The sequence below is a fragment of the Musca autumnalis genome, unplaced genomic scaffold, assembly GCF_047663935.1.
Source record: "Musca autumnalis isolate F117 unplaced genomic scaffold, ASM4766393v1 scaffold_1, whole genome shotgun sequence".
NCBI classification, from domain to species: Eukaryota; Metazoa; Arthropoda; class Insecta; order Diptera; family Muscidae; genus Musca; species Musca autumnalis.
This window is the reverse complement of record NW_027411644.1, coordinates 137,368,455-137,396,257: the sequence shown is the minus strand read 5'-3', so window position 1 is coordinate 137,396,257 and position 27,803 is coordinate 137,368,455. Positions and strand designations below refer to the sequence as shown.

The 27,803-nt window shown below is 37.8% G+C and overlaps 1 protein-coding gene across 1 annotated transcript; it reads left to right on the top strand.

The window, feature by feature from the left end:
* The first annotated feature begins 1,408 nt into the window (after positions 1–1,408).
* LOC141405542 (uncharacterized) lies at positions 1,409–15,840 on the top strand. Its single transcript, XM_073990047.1, has 4 exons — positions 1,409–1,472; positions 11,700–12,866; positions 14,484–14,982; positions 15,817–15,840. The coding sequence occupies exons 2-4, from the start codon at positions 11,701–11,703 to the stop codon at positions 15,838–15,840; spliced, it is 1,689 nt and encodes a 562-aa protein (XP_073846148.1). The 5' UTR covers positions 1,409–1,472; position 11,700.
* The last annotated feature ends 11,963 nt before the right edge of the window (positions 15,841–27,803 follow it).

Sequence of the window (27,803 nt, the reverse complement as noted above, 5' to 3'; positions counted from 1 at the left end):
CATGGTCGGCCCCGTCCCGACTATAGCCTTTGCTCACTTGTTTTCTATTGCGTTCCTGTAGATTTGTGCACATTGTTCTGTGTCCATCTTATAATTTATTCTCTTCTCGACTGGCACGTTAATTTTAATGAGCATTTCAAGTATATATCTGCGTTTATAATTTCTTTCTTGTTTTAAAATTTTGTACATCTTTGAAATTTGGAGTATGCCCCGTAGTTGCTCAAGATCAGTTTTTTGCTCCAAAGCACTGTGGTCCCAGCCCGAGACAAAAATACAAAAATCAATGTCTACAAATTATGATTGTAACTATTCAAATCTATCATAGACACATCTTTTTACAATTTCTAACGATACTAGCTAAAGCAAAGCCACAGAAGTGAGCATTTCCATTTGAAGATATTGAGACATTGAAATTTCCATTAACGTAGTGAGAAGTTACAAAAAAGTAATGTGTAAATTTACTATAGTAAGAAATGGAAGTTAAAGTTAATGGTATTGTTATTGTTTTTAATTGATAACATCATAAAGTTTTATGTTTATTTTGTAGTAAATTGATCTTTTTTGAAATGTATTTTTGTGAGTGTTTTTTATTTAATATTGTGAAAAGAAATAGACTTTTAGTACCTTGGATCCTTGCGGATCCTCACGTTATTCATATTTAAATGTTCGTGGTAGTGTCCAGAATTAGAAAAAAATTATCTCGTCTGCCGAAAGTTGCCGAGTGGAGTTTTGTGAATGTTTAGTATAGAGTAGTTTCAGTGTTTTCAAGCAATCGGTGTTGTTTTGCATTTTGTTTCGATCTTATTTTATAAAAAAATTATGTTTTTAGGATTACAGTATGTGAATAATTTAGATTTAAATTATTGTTTGTTAACAATGGGTTAACACATTTGAGTCCTTAAAGGGTTAACCTCGTTTAGATCTGTCAACGTCACTGTCAACAGATTTCAACGACTGGCGAATGGCGCCAAAGCCTCCACCTTCCTTCATGTTATGATCGTTGACATTTACTTATTCTCGTCTCTTCTATCTCTCGATACGAAGTCGCGCTCCCCCGCTATTGTGCAAACCAGGTAATCTGTCTTACCAACCCTTATTTATTATTATTATTATTATTATTATTATTATTATTATTATTATTATTATTATTATTATTATTATTATTATTATTATTATTATTATTATTATTATTATTATTATTATTATTAATAAACTCGGCCTTTGCCATTATTATTTAAAACTAAAACCCCACTATTGTGTTTTTATTTATTTATCGGTTTGGGCTTTGCATATTTCCCCGCATTGGCGCAAACAATGGTCCATTCGTACCGGATTACGAACGAGCTGTTGTCAAAGAAGTAATTGTTTTCTTCTTTTTTTTTTTGCAAAGCATCAACATCATCACCATCAATACAGTCCACCCCACATCATCTCATTATCACCATCATCTTTTTTACATTTAAAGCAAACAGGTACGTACAGTGAAAAAAAGTGCCGGTGAAATTAAATAAATACTAATATTCTTAAAAAGAAATAAATATCGAAGAAAAAATTGTGTGAAAACAACAACAATCGCGTCGTTTATATTCCTTGTGGCCGTTTTACAACGCGTCGCGTACCCCGTCCCCCCTCCGTCTTCAATCAAATATTGTTTTGCCGACGGCAATTGAAAATAAACAAAAAATCAAAATAATTGAAGAAAAGTGAATTTTTTTGCTTTTCTGTTGAAAATAAAATATTGATGTGCGGTGTCATTTTAATGTACATAAAATTCCCCATCGATTGGTGTAATTGAAATTTTAAAATTGTTAAATTTTTTGCAAAATTGCATTTTTAATTATTAAAATATTATTCATAAATCACCCCCAAAAAATACACGCACTTCAATTGCATTGGTTTGTTTGTTTGTTCGTTCGTCCACTAGTGATCAGTAATAGGTGTACCTAAACACAAACGCCATAGAAATCATACGGCTAATATCGTTGCCTAGTCGGTCAGCCACTTGATACGCATATACATACATAAGTTTGGTATTGTCTGTTGTGTTACAGGTGACCCTCGATATACGCAACGTAACATATTATACAGGTGACCCTCGATAAACGGAACCAACATAAAATATTAAAATTTTTTGAATTTTATTTTCGATTATTATTGAGTGATAATTGGGTGTTAGAAAACGACGTTTTTGAAAAAATTAATAACGTGTACACCCTACGATCGGTCAATACGACTTTTTTAAATAAAAAAGTGTTAAACTTGATATTTTTCGTGCGGAATTTGAAACTTTTAATTACTCTTGTAGATTTTTGATTAAAATTTTTATTTTTTAATATTTATTTTTGGAAAATACGCTACATTCGGTAGTTCGATTGCCTAAATAGTAGGTAAACTGTGGAAATAAAAGTTATAAAATCTCAATATTTTCGGTAGAAAATAATAAAAATTAAAATATTTTGAATTTTTTGTGCGCGAAAATACGGTTCTTGGAAAATTACCGGGAAAAATATACAATTTAATAAAAATTAACCATTTTTATATATTTTTTGATATTTTTTTTGGAATATATTTGAAATATTTATTATTTATTTGAAAATTTTTCACATATTTTGCGTCGTATCTTTGCATTTGGTTGCTAAATATCTCATCGCAGATTATAATTTTGGTGATTATAGACCAATTTTTTGATATTTCACTATTGTGTGAGTGGTTCAAGGCATTTATTTCGCGAACATTTTCGATTTCTTTGGCCCTATAGTGCGGTTTCGTTAGATTTTCGGAAGCTTTTGGTGTTTTTTTCTTGGACCTTTGAAAAATTCGGTCGATTTTTTGAAACTTTTGGAGTTTGTGGATAACTTTTTGATCCTTTTGTGGTTTCTTCGTATATCGTGCGAAGTAGAATCAGTTTTATTCTTGGTTTTTGAATACATTATAAGAGCAAATCGTGCTTTAGTCCTTCCCATCTTGCTTGTTGTAGTACATATTTCGGGAAACTTGTTCAAAATGCCATTCACCCCAATAGATACAGTCTGTCGCAAAAGTTAGTATACACCGTTGAAACCAAAATGTATTAGGGATAAATATCACTATAACTTATTGAAAACAACAAACAATTAGTTTTATTTGATAGACAAGAAGGTTGTCTTCCGTAATAACAATTAAAAGTGCGCAATATTTGCATACATTTGCAAATGTAGGGTTCGAATCCCAAAAAGACCAAAATTTATGTCGCAAAAGTTAGTATACAACGGAGAATCCTCGTGGAACTGTGTAAAAAATTCTTGATATTTTTGAACAAAATGAAAATAAATCTGTACTTAAGGTCATAAAGAGTATATTAATTGGTTTTAATGGCAGTTATAGTACTTATAGTGACACGTCCAACATACACTGGGTCGTAAAATCCACAAAAATTGGTCATCTACAAATACAACAACTGTAGCGACAAAATTCCGGGTGTTATGTCCTGTTTATGGATTCTAAAGCCATGAAATGCTCAGAAAAGCTTTAAAGTTTCAATATGGGGTGATCTTGATCGAGTTTCGGCTTGTCCTGTTTGAAAAACCGGGAACTTCTTGAAGGAAACCCATACTTTTGAGGCCGTTGTCCTTTTGAAACGTGTAATAATCCTTAATCCTTACACATAAGGACTTTCCTTTTCAGTTAATTTTCTCACAAGTTATGTACCTTTTCACATTCCCACCAAAAACAAATAGTAGGAGAACCTCAAGTTCGGGTGTAAGTTCTACAGTGATACTCCACCACCACAGAAGGATATGATAGCTCAATAAAAATTTTAATACAGAGATTTCTCTGCTGTTATAACGCATGGATTGTGCAACAACGTTCTGAAAAGCTATGTTCGCTTCACTTAGGACCAAAATACAACTAAATGGATCAGTTAGAAGTAGTTCATTAGACATTAGTAGTACATTAGACACTAGGGACATGAGAAGCATGTTCGATACTGCTAAAAGGCCGGTAGGACAGTTTAACTGTAGGGCTTACAACGGACCTTGGGGTTCTGCTACTATTTACTTTTGGTGGGAATATGAAAAGGGGCAACATTTGTGAGAAAATTAACTCAAAAGGATTGTCCTTATGTGTAAGGATTAAGGATCATTACATGTTTCAAAAGGACAATGACCTCAAAAGTATGGGTTTCCTTCAAGAAATTCCCGTTTTTTCAAACAGGACAAGCCGAAACTCGATCAAGATCACCCCATATTGAAACTTTAGAGCTTTTCTGAGCATTTCATGGCTTTAGAATCCATAAGCAGGACATAACACCCGGAATTATGTCGCTACAGTTGTTGTATGTGCAGATGACCAATTTTTGTGGATTTTACGACCAAGTGTACGTTGGACTTGTCACTATAAGTACTATAACTGCCATTAAAACCAATTAATATACTCTTTATGATCTTAAGTACAGATTTAGTTTCACTTTGTTCAAAAATATCAAGAATTTTTTACACAGTTCCACGAGGATTCTCCGCTGTATACTAACTTTTGCGACATAAATTTTGGTGTTTTTGGGATTCGAACCCTACATTTGCTAATGTATGCAAATATTGCGCACTTTTAATTGTTATTACGGAAGACAACCTTCTTGTCTATCAAATAAAACTAATTGTTTGTTGTTTTCAATAAGTTATAGTGATATTTATCCCTAATACATTTTGGTTTCAACGGTGTATACTAACTTTTGCGACAGACTGTATGTTCACTAGAACTTCGGATGCGGTCATCCAGTTTAATGCTCGTTTCAATACGATGCGTGATGAGCAGCTTGATATTCATGCGCTACAGTCTCATCTTAGTGCATTAGAAAAACTTTGGACACAAGCACAGGAAAAATTTGAAAGGTGCTGTGATTTTATGATGTCGTCAGTAGAGACGACGAAAGAGGTTATCGATGCGGTCGATCAGAAGTACAATTCGTCATTTCAAATTTATGTCGACTGCCAGTCAGCAATCAATAGGAAACTAGGGCAATTTAAGAAATATCGTACCTCCTCTATTAATGGTAGTATTTGTGGTTCGGTTGCTTCGTTGATAGAAACGCCAGGAGAGAATTTAGCTAAGTCGCCTAAAGAAAACCCGCAAGCAACGCACAACAATTTGAGTTCTTCGACTCATGCTTCTCGCGAAAATCATTCGCAGATAGAAACTCCGCTTTCCTCTATGGCGAGAAATAATAGTGCCAGTTTTAGGACTATGGATGAAGTTTCTCATTTGGATTGTGTCCACAACCTTGCCCTACCGCCGCACAGAGGGGAAAGTTGTGTTAAAATTTGATCAAAAGCCCTAGAAAGCTCATTTATAGTCGTATTGATATAAAATTTTGCACAAAGCATATCTTCTGTACAAGGATTAGTCCTATAGAAAATAATGCAAATCGGTCCAGATTTGGATGCAGCTTCCATATATATTCGCATCTGATATGAGATAAAAATGCACCAAAATCACTGAAATTTGACACATGCAACCTGAACTAGCCTAAAAAAACATTGAGCCAATTTTCAAACAAATCGATACAGATGTATATGTAGTCCCATATACATATATTTCATTCCAAATTTTATTTTTTCAAACTTACTAAAATTAATTTTTTCTCAATTCACATGAGAAAAGCCGTGAATGTTTCTGAATAATGCAGACATATTTGATAGGTGTTGGTTTAGTCTGATAAATAAGAGTCCCGGTTATAAGGCGGAACAAAATTTAGTGTGAGTAAACCTTGCAATTCCATATAAAAATATTTCATATTTTAGTTGAGAAAAATTAGATTTTTTCGGAATGGCGCAAATATGCGCAATTTTTTATGATTGAATCTGATATTTGAGACTCAAGCGCATAAAACATTAGAAGAAACTATGGTCGGGAAACGACGGGGAAATAGACTTTTTCACTATTGAAATTGTAGCAATCTTAAATATTATCATAAAAAAAATTTATAAAGAGGATATGTATCACATTATTAAAGAGCCAAGATGTAAAATCAATCTGAAAATGTTAAATGCTAATCTTGTTCGGAGACTGTACAAAAACAATAAATCTTGAAAAATATAAATTTTCGCGAAAATAATGTCATTTTAATGTTCACCTAATTTCTTAGTTTTCGAAAATTTACTTTTTGTTCTCAGTATGGCTGTGTTCAATCGACTGCTGCATTGGATTGGTTAATCTTACAAAGTCGAGGATGGTTATAGCAAATGTAGAAAAGAGACTGGTTGCCGTTTATCAATATTTTTTTCATAAAAAACGATTTTCATTTTTTGAGTTTTGAGCAACTTTGGGCCTATGTTTCCCCTCTGTGCGCCGTGCGATACGGACATTTTTGAAGGCGATTTTCATTCGTGGCCAACCTTTCGGGATTTGTTTACGGCTATATATATTGTTAATGGTCGTCTTACCGACGTAGAAAAACTTTGTCATCTCGTTAGGAAGACTTCTGGTGAAGCTCGCGAGATTGTGTCGAGGTTCCCCTTAATTAATCGTAGTTTCGAGCTCGCGTGGAAGGCACTAGTCGAAACTTATGATAATCCCCGGCTTCTGGTTCACAACCAATTGAAAGTTTTGTTTGATATTCCGGTCCTCTATAGTGAGACTAGTTCGGGATTAAAGTCGATCCAACGTGGTATCAACGGATGCCTATCGTCGATGTCCGTGTATGATGTCAACAAGAAAAATTGGGATCCGATATTAGTATTTTTGTGTCTCCAGAGATTGCCAAAAATCACTCAGACTCTTTGGGAGCAGAGTGTTAAAGACAAATCCTCTCTTTCGTCATGGAAAGACTTGGATACCTTTCTCACTGAGCGAATTCGTACACTCATGTGCCTTCATGATATGCGTGTTACAGATCAGTCTAAGCGGTCAAATAATAGTAAAGTTCAAGCGCATCATTCGAATACCAGAGTTTCAGAGCCGCCGCGTTCTCCCCGCGCTTCGAAAGGTTCAAATTGTATAATTTGTCAAAATCAGCGTCATAAATTGTATGACTGTCCCCGCTTTAAGAGTCTTAAACCCGCAGATCGGTACAAAGTGATGAAACGTCATCATCTTTGTATTAATTGTCTTAGGAACGATCATGAAGTAAAGAATTGTGATAGCAAACGTCGGTGTTCGAAGTGTAATAAGACCCACCATACTTTGTTGCATCGGGAGGATATTACATCGAATAATTCAACTCGAAGTTCCACCGTGACTAGCCATGTCCCCCAAAATTCTAGTACTACTTCTTCGACTGTCCCCCCTAATTCGGAAAATTGCGCACCATCCACGTCCGCTGGTTGCTTGCCCCGACAAGTGTTTCACGCCGCGCAGAACAAAGCTGTACTTTTAGGTACCGCAATGGTGAATATTGTTCATCTAGGTGTTTCGTACCCTGCTAGGGCGTTGATAGATCCTGCTTCAGAGTCCTCTTTTATTTCCGAGCGACTCCAAACTCGTTTGAAGCTTCCTGTTCGTTCTGCGAATGCTGTAATTTCAGGAGTTAGTTGTTCACTCTCGGCCACTGCTAGTAAAGCTTGTCGTATTCAAATTAGCAGTCCCTTCGACCCTTCTCTGGAATTAGAAACCAACGTTTTAGTTTTGCGTACCATTTCAGGAAATCTCCCCTCTTTTATGGTTAATTCTGACTTAAGGTCGCAAATTCCGGATCTTCGCTTGGCAGATGTTAACCTTTTTGAATCTCGTCCTGTCGATTTGCTGTTAGGTGCTGATCTGTATCCCAAAATATTGCTAGATGGTTGTCGTCCCATTTTGTCTGGAGCACTACTGGCTCAAAATACTGTATTTGGCTGGCTTGTTACGGGTCCTGTCCCTGCAGCACAAGTTCGAACTTTTGCCACTACTGTTGAGGTAGCCGAGGAAGACAAAATCAACCAGACCCTTTTGAGATTCTGGGAAATCGAGGAGACTCCCAAACGCAAAATATTATCCCCATCGGACCGTTTTTGTGAGGAGAATTACGTCCGAAATACTCGTAGGGACTCAGAGGGTAGGTATATTGTTACGCTGCCGATTAAATCTGAGATTAGCGCTACCCGTACTTGGGAGAGTATCGCACGAATGTCCTCAAACCATGGTTTAATAAGAAAGGTTAGCCAAAGCTTCCTGTCAATTTAATTTTTTTCTTTCGACTATTCCTAAAACGTCAAAACAATATACACAATGTTTGTATGTGTGTGTGCTGTTTGAATAATATGCCAAACAATTTTAAAAACAATCGAATTCAATGGTTTTTAAATTCGTGTTTAGAATATTAGTATGGAAGAAATTTGTCAGGATATTATTGAAACAAACATTTTATCATATCCGAAACTCGATTATGTGGAGAAACCTTGGCCCTTCATTCATTTTTCGTGTTTTTTATAAAATGATCAAAATTGGTATTGTAAACAAACCCACTTGTTGCTTTTGTGTTTACCACTTTTGATGTTTTAGGAATTCAGGAAAAACAAGGGTTCTATAATTTTTTTTCATTTAAATCTACCTCTTTACTTATACCATGCCTCAAACAATATTATCGGAACGAGAATTCTTTAATGAAAAAGCCTGAAATAAAACTAGTTTACGAACAAGTATTATCGGAATATTTGGAACTTGACCACATGAGGCCGGTATCCGCAAATGCTTCAATGGATGTCCTTTCGTGTTATCTACCCCATCACCCCGTGATAAACCTTGAAAAACCGACCACGAAACTTAGAGTAGTGTTTAATGCCTCAAATAAAACTTCGAATGGGCAGAGTCTTAACGACATATTGCACGTAGGTCCAACGTTACAGCAAGATTTAGTTCTTTTGATCCTCCGTTGGCGTATCTTCAAATTCGTGTTTAACTCGGACATTACTCAAATGTATAGGCAAGTTCGTGTGGATTCAAAGCATTCGCCTCTTCAGAGAATTTTGTATCGGGATTCAACAACAAAACAAGTCCAAGACTATGAACTACAGACAGTGACGTTCGGTGTAAATTGTGCACCATATTTAGCGATTAGGACGCTTCTTCAACTGGCAGATGATACTGAGTCAGAGTTTCCCCTCGCGGCGCATATATTGCGAAAATGTATGTACGTTGATGACGTTTTAGCCGGAGCTCACGACATCGAGACTGCATTGGCAGCTAGGGACCAGTTGATTAGGGCACTATCGTCGGCGAAGTTCGAGCTGAGAAAATGGACAGCGAATAGTAGAGCTATTTTGGATCGTTTCCCCCCTGAGCATTTGGTAGATGCTCAACTTTTATCGTTTGTAGAAGCTAGTAGTTCTAAACCCTTGGGCATTAGGTGGAATGCGCGTTTAGATTGTTTCTTCTTCGAAGTGAGTCCTATTGTCAATAAACACTTCACTAAAAGGGAAGTTCTTTCGGCAATTGCAAAATTGTTTGACCCCGTCGGATGGTTGGCCCCTGTGATTGTTAGGGCGAAAATGATCATGCAGAAGATTTGGCTGGACAACATTGGTTGGGATGATCCACTTCTGGCAGCTACTGAGGCTGAATGGAGAAGTTTTGTTGAAACATATCCCCATGTTAACTCGATTAGGATACCTAGATGGGTTCAATATGTTCCAGGATTTTCTGCTGAACTTCATGTCTTTTCCGATGCCTCGGAAAAGGCATACGAGGGCATACGAGGGGTAGTCTATATACGTGTTGAGTCCCCAGATGGAAACATTTTCGTTAATTTGCTATCGTGCAAAACAAAAGTCGCCCCGTTGAAATCAATTTCGCTGCCTCGCTTGGAACTTTGTGGAGCAGTCTTAGCATCAGATCTATTAAAAACTATTGTGCGGGAAATAGATCTGGAATTTAATCAAATTTATTGTTGGACAGATTCGACGATAGTTCTTGCTTGGTTGAAAAGAACCCCCTCTACTTGGACGACTTTTGTAGCCAATAGGGTGTGTCGAATGCAAGAAAATGTTGGCAATTACAATTGGTATCATGTCAAATCAGAAGATTACCCCGCGGATTTAGGAAGTCGTGGTTTGTCTCCGGTAGAATTGTCTGCCTCCCCCCTATGGTGGAACGGCCCTAGTTGGCTGGGTAAAACTAAATCGGAATGGTCTATTCGTGATCTGGCTCCGATTAGTACTGAAATGGAAATGCGCCCGGTTAATTGTCACTTCTCTTTTTTTCCGTCGACATTTAAAGAGATTTTGGAAGATTTTTCTTGTTTGCGTAGAGCTCTTCATTTCATTGTATACGCGTTTAGATTAATTCGTCAAACGCATCCCCGGTATCGAAACCATTACTACAATCCTTCTACACGCATTTCTTCGGCAGATATTATTGACGCACGTAATTATTGTGCAATTACGGCTCAAAAAATATATTTCGCCAACGATTATAAGAATTTGTTAGAAAAGAAGCCGTTAGATAGTAAGAGTTTGTTGGCTCCTCTAAATCCATTCGTAGATGACAATGGCGTCATGCGAATGAATGGTAGACTGGTATATTCGCCTACACTTGCACCTTCGGAACGTAATCCTATTATTGTCCCCTATAGGAGTGTCTTTGCTCTACGGTTGGTAGAATATATTCACCAAAAATGTGTTCATGGTGATATTCAGTTAATGATGCGAACTTTGAGATTGGAATATTGGATTCCTCGTATGAAAAATTTGGTTCGGTTGGTTGTTCGGCGTTGCAAAGTGTGCCTTTTGTTGAAGAAACGGGCTTGCAATCAATTTATGGCTGCCCTTCCCCCAGAGAGAACAACTCTTAATCGGCCTTTTACCAATACTGGCGTGGACTTCGCAGGTCCGTTTGATGTAAAATCTTATCTAGGTCGGTCTTGTAAAATAACCAAGGGGTATGTATGTGCCTTTGTGTGTTTCTCTACAAAGGCAATTCATTTGGAAGCAGTGTCCGATTTGTCGACTGCTAATTTTATGGCTGCGTTACATAGATTTATTGCTCGACGTGGTTGTCCCCATTCCATTTTTTCGGATAATGGAACAAATTTTGTTGGAGCTTCGCGAGAACTTCAAAGGAATTTTAAAGATTTCCTCCGAAAAAGCGCTGACTCCGTCTCTTCGTCTTTATCAGACCAGGGCCTATCGTGGCATTTTATACCTGCTGGTGCCCCTCATATGGGAGGGTTATGGGAAGCGGGAGTCAAGAGCTTCAAGTTACATTTTCGAAAGCAATCTCGAAATTTAAAATTCACGTTTGAGGAATTAGCAACGGTATTGGCTAGGATCGAAGCGTGCCTTAATTCTCGTCCTTTATGTCCAATGTCGGACAGTCCAGACGAAATAGTGGCACTAACGCCAGGTCATTTCTTGATTGGTGCCCCCTTGTTAGCCCCGCCTGAACCTCTCATCACAGAGCAACCATTAAGTCTAGTCAATCGGTTTAGGAAAGTTCAGGCCCTTGCCCACCAGTTTAGTTTGAGGTGGAAAGATGAATATCTCAAGCATTTGCATATGAGATATAAGTGGAAATTTCCACAACGAGAAATAGCGATAGACGATCTAGTTGTTGTTCGTCATGATCAGCTTCCGCCCACGTCGTGGAAATTAGGGCGTATCGAAAATGTTTTTCCGGGCACCGACGGGCACGTTCGAGTCGCGGACGTTCGAACCGAAAACGGCGTTGTAAGACGGCCCATTACAAAATTGGTCGTTCTGACCGACCACACCCCCGCAATCGAATAATATGGTTCTCTTCTCGTTATATAGTATGTCGATGAAAATCTATTCGGAAGACGAACTTTTGAACGTTGATGAAAATATTGTTATGGAACCTCGCCCTACCGATCCCCAAACTGGAATGTCGTCGGCTGCAGTGGAAGAAGCCCTTGTTGAGCCAATCGCGGCTGTAAAAATATCCGAGCCCGGGTCCGAGTCCAATAATGAGGATTCATCTGCGGCCCCCGCCTCTACCAGCGACACCATGCAAACCGAGTCCGAATCCATCTCTGTGGGTTCATCTGCGGCTCCGGTCCCTGCGTCATCCCCCCAAAATGATACTATACGAACCGAGTCCGGATCTTCGGGTCCACCTGCGGCTCCGGTTGCCACACCTCATTCGGAGGAGTCGGCCAAAAGCTTAAGGTCCGAAACCCATAAGGTTTCATCTGCGGCCTCACACAAATGTCGCCTTTGTGATCGCATGCACCCGCTGGATAGATGTAGTGACTTCCGGGTTATGAATGTTGACATGCGACGTCGCATTGTCGTAAAATATAATGACTGCGTACGGTGTTTATCTAAATCCCACCAAGCTAGGGACTGCCGAAGCAAAAGAAAATGTGCCGTATGCAATGGAGAACACCACACGCTCCTTCATGAAGATGCGAAGACCGTGGTTAAACCCACAAATAATCGTCAGCGTCGTCCGCAGACCGATTATAGATATCGGCCACTTAACAGTCCGTATAGTCGTCTGTCTGATAACGCACCCCCCTCGCAGACAGGATTGGTCGGCTTGTTGTCCCTCCAGACAGGTATCTGCCTATCCCCGACTTTGATAGTCAAGATTGTGTCGTCCGATCGGCCCACTATTGTGAGGGCGGTTTTGGACCAATGCAGTAGGCAGAGTCAGATATGTTCCTCTCTGGTGCATAGTCTTCGACTCCCTACTTCTATGATCGAAGGTAGCCAAATATGTCGCCTGACCGTTAGTTCGATCTATGATCGGAGTCAGTCCATTTCAATTGTGGCTGTGGTGACCAATTTGGACCATGCGCTTACGCCTACAGCGGCAATCCCAGAGCGCATTCATGACTCATTTTTAGGTCTTCCATTGGCAGATCCCGATTTAAATAGGCCTGGTCGGGTGGCCTTGTTACTCGGGCCGGAAGTTTATGCCAGGGTCATAACTCATCGGGTGCAAGCGACGCCAGGGTTGCCGATAGCCCACTATACCATTTTTGGTTGGGTGTTGTCGGGCATATGTAACATATAGTGTTACCAACATGTTTTTTGAAAAAAATAGAATGAATTGGAAAAAAAATAAAAAAAATAATTGAATTGAATTGAAAACATATATATTTATGTATTGTATTTTAGTTACAACATCGCACTGTGTTGTAAGGTGGCCGGCATGCATAATTTAGATTTAAATTATTGTTTGTTAACAATGGGTTAACATATTTGAGTCCTTAAAGGGTTAACCTCGTTTAGATCTGTCAACGTCACTGTCAACAGATTTCAACGACTGGCGAATGGCGCCAAAGCCTTCACCTTCCTTCATGTTATGATCGTTGACATTTACTTATTCTCGTCTCTTCTATCTCTCGATACGAAGTCGCGCTCCCCCGCTATTGTGCAAACCAGGTAATCTGTCTTACCAACCCTTATTTATTATTATTAATAAACTCGGCCTTTGCCATTATTATTTAAAACTAAAACCCCACTATTGTGTTTTTATTTATTTATCGGTTTGGGCTTTGCATATTTCCCCGCATTGGCGCAAACAGTATGAATGTGTGTTTTCAGATTTGTATTTTTTGAAATATAGTGTTCAATAAACTTTGTCAATGCCAGAAATTATAGTAAACCTTCAGGTGGATGTTGCGGGATATGAGTTCTCTAAGTTGTCAGATCGTACACACTATCTCTGCAAAGAAATTTCAAAAATCTGGATAAAGAACAAGAGGACAAAAGAAGATAATCATCGTGCAAATTGGATGCTATAAAAGACACCAATATTTTTGAAACATACATGCCACTTCAAGATTTTTCTGCCGTTAAAAGTAAAAACGCGGAAGGCGTGCCGTAGATTTAAGCTTCACACAGAAAACTAAACGTCGTAGAATGGTTAAATTGGCAAGCACGACCACCTGTGTGGTCTTATTTACTGTTTATATATCCTGGTAAACTTTTAGTCAATCTGGGAACTTTCCTAATCGAGATATCCTGTAGCTAGTATTTATATATTGTAATAGATGCCAACCCATCCTCGCGAAAAAAGCGTCATAAAACATCTTAGTTTCCAGATATTCCCTGTTTGAGACCTATAGGACATTGTTTACATCTAACATAATATGGTACGCCCTTGGTCCTTTATGTCCAATGTCGGACAGTCCAGACGAAATAGTGGCACTAACGCCAGGTCATTTCTTGATTGGTGCCCCCTTGTTAGCCCCGCCTGAACCTCTCATCACAGAGCAACCATTAAGTCTAGTCAATCGGTTTAGGAAAGTTCAGGCCCTTGCCCACCAGTTTAGTTTGAGGTGGAAAGATGAATATCTCAAGCATTTGCATATGAGATATAAGTGGAAATTTCCACAACGAGAAATAGCGATAGACGATCTAGTTGTTGTTCGTCATGATCAGCTTCCGCCCACGTCGTGGAAATTAGGGCGTATCGAAAATGTTTTTCCGGGCACCGACGGGCACGTTCGAGTCGCGGACGTTCGAACCGAAAACGGCGTTGTAAGACGGCCCATTACAAAATTGGTCGTTCTGACCGACCACACCCCCGCAATCGAATAATATGGTTCTCTTCTCGTTATATAGTATGTCGATGAAAATCTATTCGGAAGACGAACTTTTGAACGTTGATGAAAATATTGTTATGGAACCTCGCCCTACCGATCCCCAAACTGGAATGTCGTCGGCTGCAGTGGAAGAAGCCCTTGTTGAGCCAATCGCGGCTGTAAAAATATCCGAGCCCGGGTCCGAGTCCAATAATGAGGATTCATCTGCGGCCCCCGCCTCTACCAGCGACACCATGCAAACCGAGTCCGAATCCATCTCTGTGGGTTCATCTGCGGCTCCGGTCCCTGCGTCATCCCCCCAAAATGATACTATACGAACCGAGTCCGGATCTTCGGGTCCACCTGCGGCTCCGGTTGCCACACCTCATTCGGAGGAGTCGGCCAAAAGCTTAAGGTCCGAAACCCATAAGGTTTCATCTGCGGCCTCACACAAATGTCGCCTTTGTGATCGCATGCACCCGCTGGATAGATGTAGTGACTTCCGGGTTATGAATGTTGACATGCGACGTCGCATTGTCGTAAAATATAATGACTGCGTACGGTGTTTATCTAAATCCCACCAAGCTAGGGACTGCCGAAGCAAAAGAAAATGTGCCGTATGCAATGGAGAACACCACACGCTCCTTCATGAAGATGCGAAGACCGTGGTTAAACCCACAAATAATCGTCAGCGTCGTCCGCAGACCGATTATAGATATCGGCCACTTAACAGTCCGTATAGTCGTCTGTCTGATAACGCACCCCCCTCGCAGACAGGATTGGTCGGCTTGTTGTCCCTCCAGACAGGTATCTGCCTATCCCCGACTTTGATAGTCAAGATTGTGTCGTCCGATCGGCCCACTATTGTGAGGGCGGTTTTGGACCAATGCAGTAGGCAGAGTCAGATATGTTCCTCTCTGGTGCATAGTCTTCGACTCCCTACTTCTATGATCGAAGGTAGCCAAATATGTCGCCTGACCGTTAGTTCGATCTATGATCGGAGTCAGTCCATTTCAATTGTGGCTGTGGTGACCAATTTGGACCATGCGCTTACGCCTACAGCGGCAATCCCAGAGCGCATTCATGACTCATTTTTAGGTCTTCCATTGGCAGATCCCGATTTAAATAGGCCTGGTCGGGTGGCCTTGGTACTCGGGCCGGAAGTTTATGCCAGGGTCATAACTCATCGGGTGCAAGCGACGCCAGGGTTGCCGATAGCCCACTATACCATTTTTGGTTGGGTGTTGTCGGGCATATGTAACATATAGTGTTACCAACATGTTTTTTGAAAAAAATAGAATGAATTGGAAAAAAAATAAAAAAAAATAATTGAATTGAATTGAAAACATATATATTTATGTATTGTATTTTAGTTACAACATCGCACTGTGTTGTAAGGTGGCCGGCATGCATAATTTAGATTTAAATTATTGTTTGTTAACAATGGGTTAACATATTTGAGTCCTTAAAGGGTTAACCTCGTTTAGATCTGTCAACGTCACTGTCAACAGATTTCAACGACTGGCGAATGGCGCCAAAGCCTCCACCTTCCTTCATGTTATGATCGTTGACATTTACTTATTCTCGTCTCTTCTATCTCTCGATACGAAGTCGCGCTCCCCCGCTATTGTGCAAACCAGGTAATCTGTCTTACCAACCCTTATTTATTATTATTATTAATAAACTCGGCCTTTGCCATTATTATTTAAAACTAAAACCCCACTATTGTGTTTTTATTTATTTATCGGTTTGGGCTTTGCATATTTCCCCGCATTGGCGCAAACAGTATGAATGTGTGTTTTCAGATTTGTATTTTTTGAAATATAGTGTTCAATAAACTTTGTCAATGCCAGAAATTATAGTAAACCTTCAGGTGGATGTTGCGGGATATGAGTTCTCTAAGTTGTCAGATCGTACACACTATCTCTGCAAAGAAATTTCAAAAATCTGGATAAAGAACAAGAGGACAAAAGAAGATAATCATCGTGCAAATTGGATGCTATAAAAGACACCAATATTTTTGAAACATACATGCCACTTCAAGATTTTTCTGCCGTTAAAAGTAAAAACGCGGAAGGCGTGCCGTAGATTTAAGCTTCACACAGAAAACTAAACGTCGTAGAATGGTTAAATTGGCAAGCACGACCACCTGTGTGGTCTTATTTACTGTTTATATATCCTGGTAAACTTTTAGTCAATCTGGGAACTTTCCTAATCGAGATATCCTGTAGCTAGTATTTATATATTGTAATAGATGCCAACCCATCCTCGCGAAAAAAGCGTCATAAAACATCTTAGTTTCCAGATATTCCCTGTTTGAGACCTATAGGACATTGTTTACATCTAACATAATATGGTACGCCCTTGGTATACATGTTAACCCTTCTAGTACGAAGTCCAGATATTTAAATATGCCAAATATCGGGAGTTAACATGATGTAGGACGACACCTAAATGTGGACATACATATATTGATGAATTTTGGCAAGAATGTTTGATACAGATTATAAACTCGAAATGTCAAATTTCAGTACATTCAGTTGCAAAATGTAGCCAAAATCGTGAAATTATAAAATCGGGAGGTACGTCTATATGGGGGATATACCAAACATGGACCTCTATCGACCATCGACCTACGGAAAATGTTTAATACCACCAAAATAAACAAATAATGCCAAATTACAGCGAATTTACTTCAAAAATATAGACAAAATCTTGAAATTAATAAAAAACTGGAAGTACAGTTATGGGGGGTCCATACCTAAAAGTGGACGAATCCTGGCGATTTTTTGGGAAAATAATCTTCTAGTTACTACGAGTTTACGGTAAAATTTTCACAGTGCAAAGGTTTGTTTTTTGCGTTTTGGTCGGATTTGTGACCACTTATCCTAGGTTTTGGGTTGTGGCATAAGTTGGACGAGTCACCACTACATTTATTTTTCTATACTACATTTGATCTGTCTTCAATTGGAACTTTCGTTTTGTGCGACTAAAGAAATTGTTATTGGTATTGCTGCTTTTTGTGGGAAGTCGGTATTACTCATTATTGTAGAGAATTGCATGAAAACGTCTTTCAGAGAATCCTGAGACGTATGTGTAATAGTCCGTAGTTATAAATAAAACACGTCTGAATTATTCTCGAACTCCGTAAAAAGTAATTTTTATTATATTTTCATATTTGATATAAACATGACGTTATTGCCTATGCTACCGATCTACAAATACTCTTTTTTTTATTTTTTTATATTTTTTTCCAAATTTAATGTAAACAAATTATCCTGAATACACTCGGTAATCCTGGAATGGCATTGGCTTTTCACATCCCCTATTGACTCGCAATAGGCGCCCCTGTTGCGGCGATCCCAAGTCCCCGATCGAAGGAGATTGATTGCCTGTGGTTCGGGCACAAGGCTTTGATTGACTTCCTTGGTTCTTAAGTCGATCGAACGATGATTCATTTATACTGTTGTCAATTGAAATTCGGATTAGGTGTGCAAGGTTTCGTCGCTTCCTCAACCAAAGCTTCAGAACCACTCCTTTTCAAAATTTTGTGTATGTGTGGCTCGAATGGTGGGTCTAACTTATTCCTTACAACCTGCCGTTTTAATATCACCATGTCCCCTTCTTTTATATCGATATATTTAGCGTTTCTCTTGGAATCTGCATATACCTTTCCTTTTTCTTTTTGTTCTTTGTCACGATCATGCAGTTCTTCATCGATTTCTATTGGCTGTTTAATAGTTGGAAGCTTATCTTTTATCTTCCGATTGAACATCAATTCGGCTGGCGACTTCAACTTTGTTGAGTGTGGTGTTGATCGATACACAGCAAATATTTCAACAATTCCGCTTTCCAGTTGCTTTTCGTTGCTTGACTTATTTTCAGTACCTTCAATAGTGACCGATTTTTTGCTCAACACCACCATTTTGCTGGGGCCAGTATGGAGTCGTGTTTATCAATTTAATGTTGTTTATTTCGCAGTAATTCCGATGCAGGAAATCCAAATCGCGCAAAAATGATTTCTAATCGATTTATTGTTTCCATTGTATCGATCTTTGTCATTATCTCGACCTCCATGAAACGACTGTAGTAATCAACGATGACAAATAGGTGGTGACCCGATGGTAATTGTCCACAAAAATCTACCGCTAGGTGCTGCCAACGCTCTGATGGTAATTCGGTTCTGCGTATTGGTTCTGGAGTAGACGGTATACTAACCAAGATACAACTTTGGAATTACAATACGTGTGCCTCTTAATAGTATACGATCTGCCAAACTCAATTCGGCTTCATATACTTTGTATGAATCAGCAGCACCACCCCATTCTTGATTCATAATTGCATTTCTTATTGCTTGAATTTCTTGGTCGTTATCAGACGCGTGTACTATTTCCTGAAGCGTCATCGCCTTTGGAGTTACTTGCGATAGCAGCCAATTGACATAATAATCTGAGTCTTTGCACCGTTTTCCAGTAATTCCAATGTTTGCTGTTGAACCAACGGCCAGTTGTGATAGTGGATCGGCTATATTTGACTTCCCAGTAGTGGGATTCTCTAACTCATTTTTGAGTTACCGGCAAATGTCGGTAAAATTAAAATGCTTATAACTTCTGTAATTAACGATGTTTGTCGGTAAGTTAGCGACGAATAAATACTAGTCGCAAAGTTCTACCGATAGAAGAGTGTTGTCAACTTTAATTTGAATTTTTCATTCATAATTTTGTGTTTTAATTTTATCGATTTTTGTCGTTAACTCAAAAAATGAGTTAGAGAATTCCACTACAGGCCACTTTGTATCGGTATGATTGTAATCTCAATACCCATCGTTCTATACATGCACATGGCTTTGATCTCGGTGCGAAGATTGTCTCCAGGGGTTTGTGGTCGGTGACTAGTTCAAATAGCTTCCCATAAACGTAATGATGGAATCGTTCTACTGCCCATACCAGAGCAACGGTAGCGTATGATATTATACGTGGACCTGATTCGTTAAATTGTATAAGAACGGCACCTAGTGCCACTGGACTGGTATCTGCAATAATTTAGGTATGATCTTTGGTACTGTAATACCCAAGTGTTTTTTCCCTTGACATGTACTGTTTTAACTCATTTAAAGCTTTTGCATGAAGTGAATTCCATTCAAATTGGGTATCTTTGTGGGTTAACTTGCGCAGAGGATCGGTAATTCTAGCTAAATTTGGTATGAATTTTCCCACATAATTGACCAGACCCAAGAAACTACGTACCTCTTCACATGTCAAAGGTTCTCGGAAACGTTGGATGGCATCCCCTTTATCAAACGTAGGTGTGATCCCGTTTGGCGACAATCGAAACACAAGCTCTGAAACTCCAATGACACATTTATTTATGTTGAGCGTCACATTAAATTTTCGAAGACGATCAAAAACCTTCCGAAAACTTCTATCATGTTCATTTTTCGTCTTCGCGTAAACAATAATATCATCTTTAAATTAAGACACCCGTCACAACCATTTAATACCTATTCCATAATTTTTTGAAAGATTTCTGGAGCGCATGTAATGCCAAACATCAGCCTAGTATAACTATAGAGTCCACGCTAAGTTATAAAGGTCGTGATTTCTCTTGAGTCAGGAGCAATTTCTACCTGGTGGGAGGCCTGCTTAATGTCCAATTTCGAGAAAAATGCGGTAGAAAATCGTCTATCGTTGGTAACGGGAGATTTTCTCTACTGACCGCCTCATTTGCTCGACGCAAATCATCTCGTTTTGGCACCACGACAACCGGAGGAACCCATTTCGAGGGGCCATTCACCTTTTCAATAATGCCTTGCCGTGACATTTCTTGTATCTTTTTATCGACAGCTTCCTCGATTGGAGCAGGTATACGCCGATAGGGTTGTGCTATGGGTTTTACATTTTCTTTTATCGGTATGTGAACTACGATACCGGCGATTTTGCCAAGTTGATGATCATCAGTTTTCCCAGTAACTTGGTTGATGTTATTTCCTGTTTTTAATACTTGCAAACACATAGCCGTATCCCACCCTAATAAAAGTTTCCCCTTTTCATCAACTACATAAAAATCTGCTATATTGCTTCTACCATCTATCTGAACCACCGCTTTGAAAACTCCCATAAGCTTTAACAGTTTTCCACCATATGCCGTGAATGTCTTATCAGTTTGTTTCTGGCGACTGATTACATTTACATTTTGCGTTTCAAATCCATCCAATTTTCTCGATCCACCACATTGTATTTTGATCCCGAGTCAATGATAGCCGTGGTCTCAACACCACCAATTTTACATCGTATTTCCTTTGAATTGTCGGGTGTACTACTGCAAAATACAGCGTTATCATCATAATCGTCCATAGAAGAAACCATCTGCACCCATTCCGTTTCGTGATTACCTGTCCCTCTGTTTAATGATTTATAGCGTGAATTGTTTTCATCGTAGTGCTCATTTATCTTGCGCTTCAGAATGTTCGTTGTCATACATTTCCGTGCAAAATGATTTTTTCCACCACACTTCGAACATTCTTTACCCTTCGCTGGACAGCGATTGTAATTAGCCTTATGACCCTTTATTCCACACCGATAACATTCGAATCGATTGTATTGGCTACTTCCGAATTGTCGTTTACGCATATCCTGGCTGTCAATTTTGCACACATCTACATTATTGTTGTTCGGCGAATTACTGTGACCGTAAACGGACAAACGACTTCTGCTGTTCCGATACTGCTTCTATAATTTTTTTTATTTATTTATATATTTATGTTTTCCACACAACAAGACATTAATCTTATAATTAAAGTGTTGATGTATAATCAGAAAGAAATATCCTAGTTAAGTAGGGTCACAATGAATAAAAAAGGACGAATTAAAAAAAACCTGATCAAAATTAATTTGAAGAACATTAACATCCACGTTGACTAATAATGTGCTGAATAAGCCGTTTTTTTAATGTGAGAGCGTTGCTGATGCTTTGAATATTGTGTGGTAAATTATTCCGAAGACGTATAGTGTTGATATAAAATTGCTTTTCGGACATAGAGCTCCGACGTGTCAATGGTTTTAATATTCTCCCTCTGTCAGATTGGGCAAAAATAAGTTTTTCAAAAAGATATTTAAGCTTTTGTTTCACTATAAGTTTATGTAACAAAATTAAAGATCTGATTTTAAGAGGATTGTTAAAACTATAGCCATAGAGAGAAATCGAAAGTTGTGAAACGTGCTGTGACCAGTTTAAACCATATACATATCGAATAATGCTGTTGAAAGTGACATTAAGTTTGCGAAGACTGGAGGAATCACAGTTTGCAAAGAGTTCGTACCCATAAATCAAACTTGGAATCAGGTACGACTTTGCTATTAGAATCCGAATATTAATTGGTGTATAGCAATGTGTGATCCATAAAACACGCAGTTTAGCATAAGTTTGACTGGCAATAGTGCTTCCATGGTCGGACCAGCTCAAAGAACTATTAAAAGTTACACCCAAATTCGTTGCACTTCCCACTACATCAATCTTTTGATTGTTGATTAATATATCTGGTGGGCCTAGACTGAATTTTTTGTTTTTATGAATAACTAAGCATTTTGACTTTTTGGGATTCAATAATAAGCCATTTGCGGTTGCCCAATTATAGACGCGAGTGAGATCTCCGTTCAGTTTGTCTATGTAGTCATCTACGTTATTTACCGGTGCACTTAAATATAGCTGCACATCATCTGCATACATCATAATATCACAGTGTTTCAATTGACGTGGAAAGTCATTGGCGTAAAGCGAAAAAAGGGGGGGACCTATGATTGAACTCTGTGGGACACCTTTAGGTACCAATAACGGATCTGATTTAGTATTTCCGCGAAAACAGATTGTAGCCTGTTAGTGAGATATGACATGATTAAATTAGTTGCTGTTGATGAAAAGTTGAAAAAACTCTGGAGTTTTTTTTTGCTGTTGATGAAGATCGCAGAAAACTCCTACCACTTTTCTTGTAAAAACGAAAGTTAACCTATTCAAAGTTGAAATCTGTCTAGTAGTTATGTCAGTTTTTTATAATTTTGAATTTTGTAATTAAGGCTTACTCCATTCATAATAAAATGCTAAAAAAGAAGTACACAGCTAGGGATAGTATAAAAAAATCTAAACATGGAATGGGAATTGTTAGAAAAATTATTTGAAAAGGAAAATTTTAAAAAATAATACAAATGTGTGAACAGAAATATTTACATTAGGGAAGAAACGGTAAAAAAGCATTTAGGTATTCTGGCAAGTTCATTTGAAAGCGTACGACTATTAATAATAAAATATAAAAACAAATTAACAGAAGAACACGTCAAATATACTAATGACCTTTATTGGTCACTAAGAGATCAATTAGTTAAAATTTTGTCAAAATACCAGCTAGATAAAAAAAGTTCCACATTCCATACAAGAACCATTCCAGATAGATTTATATATTTTAATACCCGCGATAGGGTCTGGAGTCCTAAAAACTTTACAGGAAGAAATTAATTCCGATTTAGAGGAAGATTCAACAGAAACAGACATGACAGGAACAACAGTAGACTATATCATGACACACGTCACCAGGGTTGTCCCTGAATTTGATGGCAACCCAGATAATTTGCAAGCATTCTTAGACGCATTAGTGGTTGTTGACGGGTTTAAAGGCAATCAAGAAGCCTTCGCAATTAGCATCATACGGACAAAATTAAAAGGACATGCGAGACTCATTCTGCAGAATGTATCCACAATAAAAGAAATAGCGGAAATTTTAAAAAACGCATTAAGGGAGAATCTATCATGGTCGTGACAGCAAAGCTTATGAGTATTAAGCAAAATAATAAATCTCCTACCGCATACTGTGGTGAAATTCTAACTCTGGAAAAGTTAGAAAAGGCATATGTCAGACGCATGAGAGTGCAATAATGAATGCAACCAGAGTTGCTGTCCAAGCCATGTACAAAAATTGTTCCATGGAAAAGGTCAAACTAATTATGGAAGCGGGTCAATTTAACAATATGGATGAAGCTATTGGCAAGTTTGTCACAAGTTTTACGGAAGCATCCGGACAACAAGGCTCCGTTCTATATTACAAAAATAACAATTTCCGTGAACGTGGACATAATAATCGTGGAAGACATAGAGGTAGAGGAAACTACCATAGCAATAACTACAATAACAATGGAAACTACAATAATAACAATTATAATAACCGTAATAATAATAACAATAGAGGACGTGGTAACTTTGGTTTATTCGCTCAGTTGCTCATTAACGAAACAAATATAATAATCACACTTTTAGTAGACACTGGAGCAGACATTTCATTGATAAAAACACACAATGTTCCATCATATAGCATCAATAGAACCAATATTACAACAATTAGCGGTATAGGACAAGGTAAAGTAAAAACAATTGGAAGAATAGAAATTGATTTGCGATTCCAAAACTATTTAATACCCGTTGATATTTATGTAGTTAGCGATGATTTCCCAATACCTTGTGACGGAATCATCGGTATGGATCTCATGAAAAAATTCAATTGTATATTAAATTTTCAAGAAGATACAGATTACCTTTTCCTACGCCCAAGTTATGTTCCAAACCCGTTAGAAATACCTTTAATGAATACATGCAACGAAGATATTATTTTACCAGCAAGGTCAGAAGTTATACGACAAGTAAAACTGATGAACACGTTTAAAGAAGTGTTGATACCAAATCATGAACCCCAACCTGGTGTGTTCATAGCAAACACCATAGTAACATCTGACAATGCACATATTCGAATTTTTAATAGTAATCAACACACAGTTAAGTTAAAGAACCACAAGATTTTAACTGAAGATATTACTGATTACGAAATAATAAGTCACAGCAAAAATAACAGTCAAAGAAAGTCTGAAATAATTAAAATATTAAAGAAAAATTTTCCAGATAGATTCAGTAAAACTTTAACAGAACTTTGTTCTGAATACAGTGATATCTTTGGTCTAGAATCAGAAACTATTTCTACAAATAATTTTTATGAGCAAAAGTTAAGGCTAAAGGATAAAGAACCAGTATACATTAAGAACTATCGTATACCACATACACACAAAGATGAAGTAGACAGACAGGTAAAGAAACTCGTAGATGACAATATTGTTGAACCATCTCAATCAGAGTATAATAGTCCATTGCTGTTAGTACCAAAAAAATCACTCCCAAATTCCAAAGAAAAAAGATGGAGATTGGTTATAGATTACTAGCAAATTGCTCGCTACTTCGTATGCGGAAAGGATATAAAAATCAAATAAACAATATATAATATGGAAATGGCGAACACTGCAAATTTTATTGTACTTATACCAATTTTAATCAATATTTATTGTTATTTTAGTACTGTTCGTACCGCTTTAGTTCGATTTTCAAAAAGATCAGCCTATCCCACCCTTACATGTTAACAGATAGACCAACATTGTACACCAATACTCACACTAAATCCAAAAAATACAGATTCCAGCACTGTCCCTACGCCCAATAGTACGATTTCCAAAACTACCTCAATCCTTCACTTCACCAGTAACCTTAATTCCAAAAAACAGGATTCCAGCGCTATCGTTGCACTCAAATTGTACAAATTGGTATATTTCGTGGCCATAAGTACGAATTTCAAAAACAACCTCCATGTCTCAATTCTACACTCCAATCGTAGTCTTACCAAATTCCAGGATTCCAGCTCTATCCGTTCCCTTAAATACGCGCTGTACCAAATTTAATACGATGTAGTACTTTTCGTACCAATAAGTACGAATTTTCAAAATTACCTCAATCCTACACTTCAACAATAATCTCAATTCCAAATTTCAGGATTCCTGATTCCAAATCCCAATTGTACCAAATTTAATACTTTTCGTCCCCATAAGTACGAATTTCCAAAACTACCACAATCCTACACTCCAACAGAAATTTCAATTCCACATTACAGGATTCTAGGTCTATCCGTTGACCCAAATCCAAATTATACCAAATTTAGTGCTTTTCGTATCCATAAGTACGAATGTCCAAACTACCTCAATCCTACACTTCAACATTAATCTCAGTTACGAATTTATGGTTTCCAGCTCTATTCGTTAACCCAAATCCAAACTGTACCAAATTTAGTATTTTTCTTACCCGTAAGTAAGAATTTGCAAAACTAACTCCATCTTACACCCCAACAGCAAGCTTAATTCTAAATTTCATTATTCCAGCTCTGTTCGTTCACCCAAATCCAAATTTGGTACTTTTTGTACCTATAAGTACTAATTTTCAAAACTACTTCCATTTTACACTCCAAATGTAGCCTACGAAGTACGAATTTCAAATTATCTCAATCCCATACTCTAACATCAATGTTAATTCGAAATTTCAGGGCTACAGCTCTATCCGTACACACTTAATCTAAATTGTATAAAATTTAGTACCACTTAGTATTTTTCGTAACCTTAAGTACGAATTTTCTAAACAACTTCCATTCTACAATCCAACAGTAGCCAATCTTATACTCCAGCAGCAATTTTTATTCCAAATTTCAGAAACTCAGCTCTATCCTATCTTAATTGGACCAAATTTATTACTTTTCGTAACATATAAGTACGAATTTCCAAATTATCTCCATCCCATACTACAACATCAATCTTAATTCAAAATTTCAGGATTCCAGCTCCACCCGCTCAACCTAAATCCAAATTGTACAAAATTTAATACCATTTAGTACTTGTCGTACCCATAAGTACGAATTTTCAAAACTGCTTCCATTCTACTCTCTAACAGCAGCCTTAATTCAAATTTCAGGATTCCACCTCTATCCGTTCGCCCAAATCGTAATTGTACCAAATTTAGTACCATAGTACTTTTCGTACCCATATGTACGAGTTTTCAAAACTACTTCCATTCTACCCTCTAACTGCAGCCTTAATTGAAAATTTCAGGATTCCAGCTCTATCCGCTTAACCTAAATCGAAATTGTACTAAATTTAGTACCATTTAGTACTTGTCGTACCCATAAGTACGAATTTTCAAAACTGCTTCCATTCTACTCTCTAACAGCAGCCTTAATTCAAATTTTGAGGATTCCAGTTCTATCCATTCGCCCAAATCCTAATTATACCAAATTTAGTACCACTTAGTACTTGTCGTACCCATAAATACGAATTTTGGAAACTACTTCCATTCTACTCTCTAACAGTATCCTTAATTTCCGGATTCCAGCTCCATCCGCTCAACCTAAATCCAAATTGTAAAAAATTTTGTACTTGTCGTACCCATAAGTACGAATTTTAAAAACTACATCTATTTTACTCTCTAACAGTAGCTTTAGTTCAAAATTTCAGGATTCCAGCTCTATCCGTTCAACCTAAATCCAAATTGTACCAAATTTGGTACCATTTAGTACATTTCGTACCCATAAGTACGAATTTTAAAAACTACATCCATTTTACTCTCCAACAGTAGCTTTAGTTCAAAATTTCAGGATTCTAGCTTTATCCGTTCGCCTAAATCATAATTGTACCAAATTTAATACCATCTAGTACTTTTCGTGCCCATAAGTACGAAATTTCAAAACTACGTCCATTCTACTCTCCAACAGTAGCCTTAATTCAAAATTTCAGGATTCCAGCTCTATCCGTTCGCCCAAATCGTAATTGTACCAAATTTAGTACCATTTAGTACTTTTCGTACCCATACGTACGAATTTTCAAAACTACTTCCATTCTACCCTCCAACTGTAGCCTTAATTCAAAATTTCAGGATTCCAGCTCTATCAGTTCGCCCAAATCATAATTGTACCAAATTTAGTACGACTTAGTACTTTTCGTGCCCATAAGTACGAATTTTCAAAACTACTTCCATTATACTCTCCAACAGCAGACTTAGTTCAAAATTTCAGGATTCCAGCTCTATCCGTTCGCCCAAATCATAATTGTACCAAATTTAGTACCATTTAGTACTTTTCGTACACATGTGTGCACTTTTCCTAAATCACCTTCTTATGTCAACCGTACCTTTTAACCTTGATTCTCACCCCAAATTTCAACCTTTATCCGTTCGCAAAATACGAATTGGTACCAAATTTAGTACACTTTAGTACTTTTCGTACACTTATAGTTCTAAAAACCCTTTTGCACATCTTTCCTACACTCCATTAGTGACCATCATTCCAAATTTCAAAGTTCTAGCTCTACCGGTTCGCCAAATACAAAGGGTACCATATTTAGTACCTTTTAGTACTTTTCGTACCCTTCCAGTTCAAATTTCCAAAAACCCAGCCTTATCTGACGCCTTCGGACCAAGAGTGATCCACACCCAAAATTTCAGGATTCTAGCTTCAGCCGTT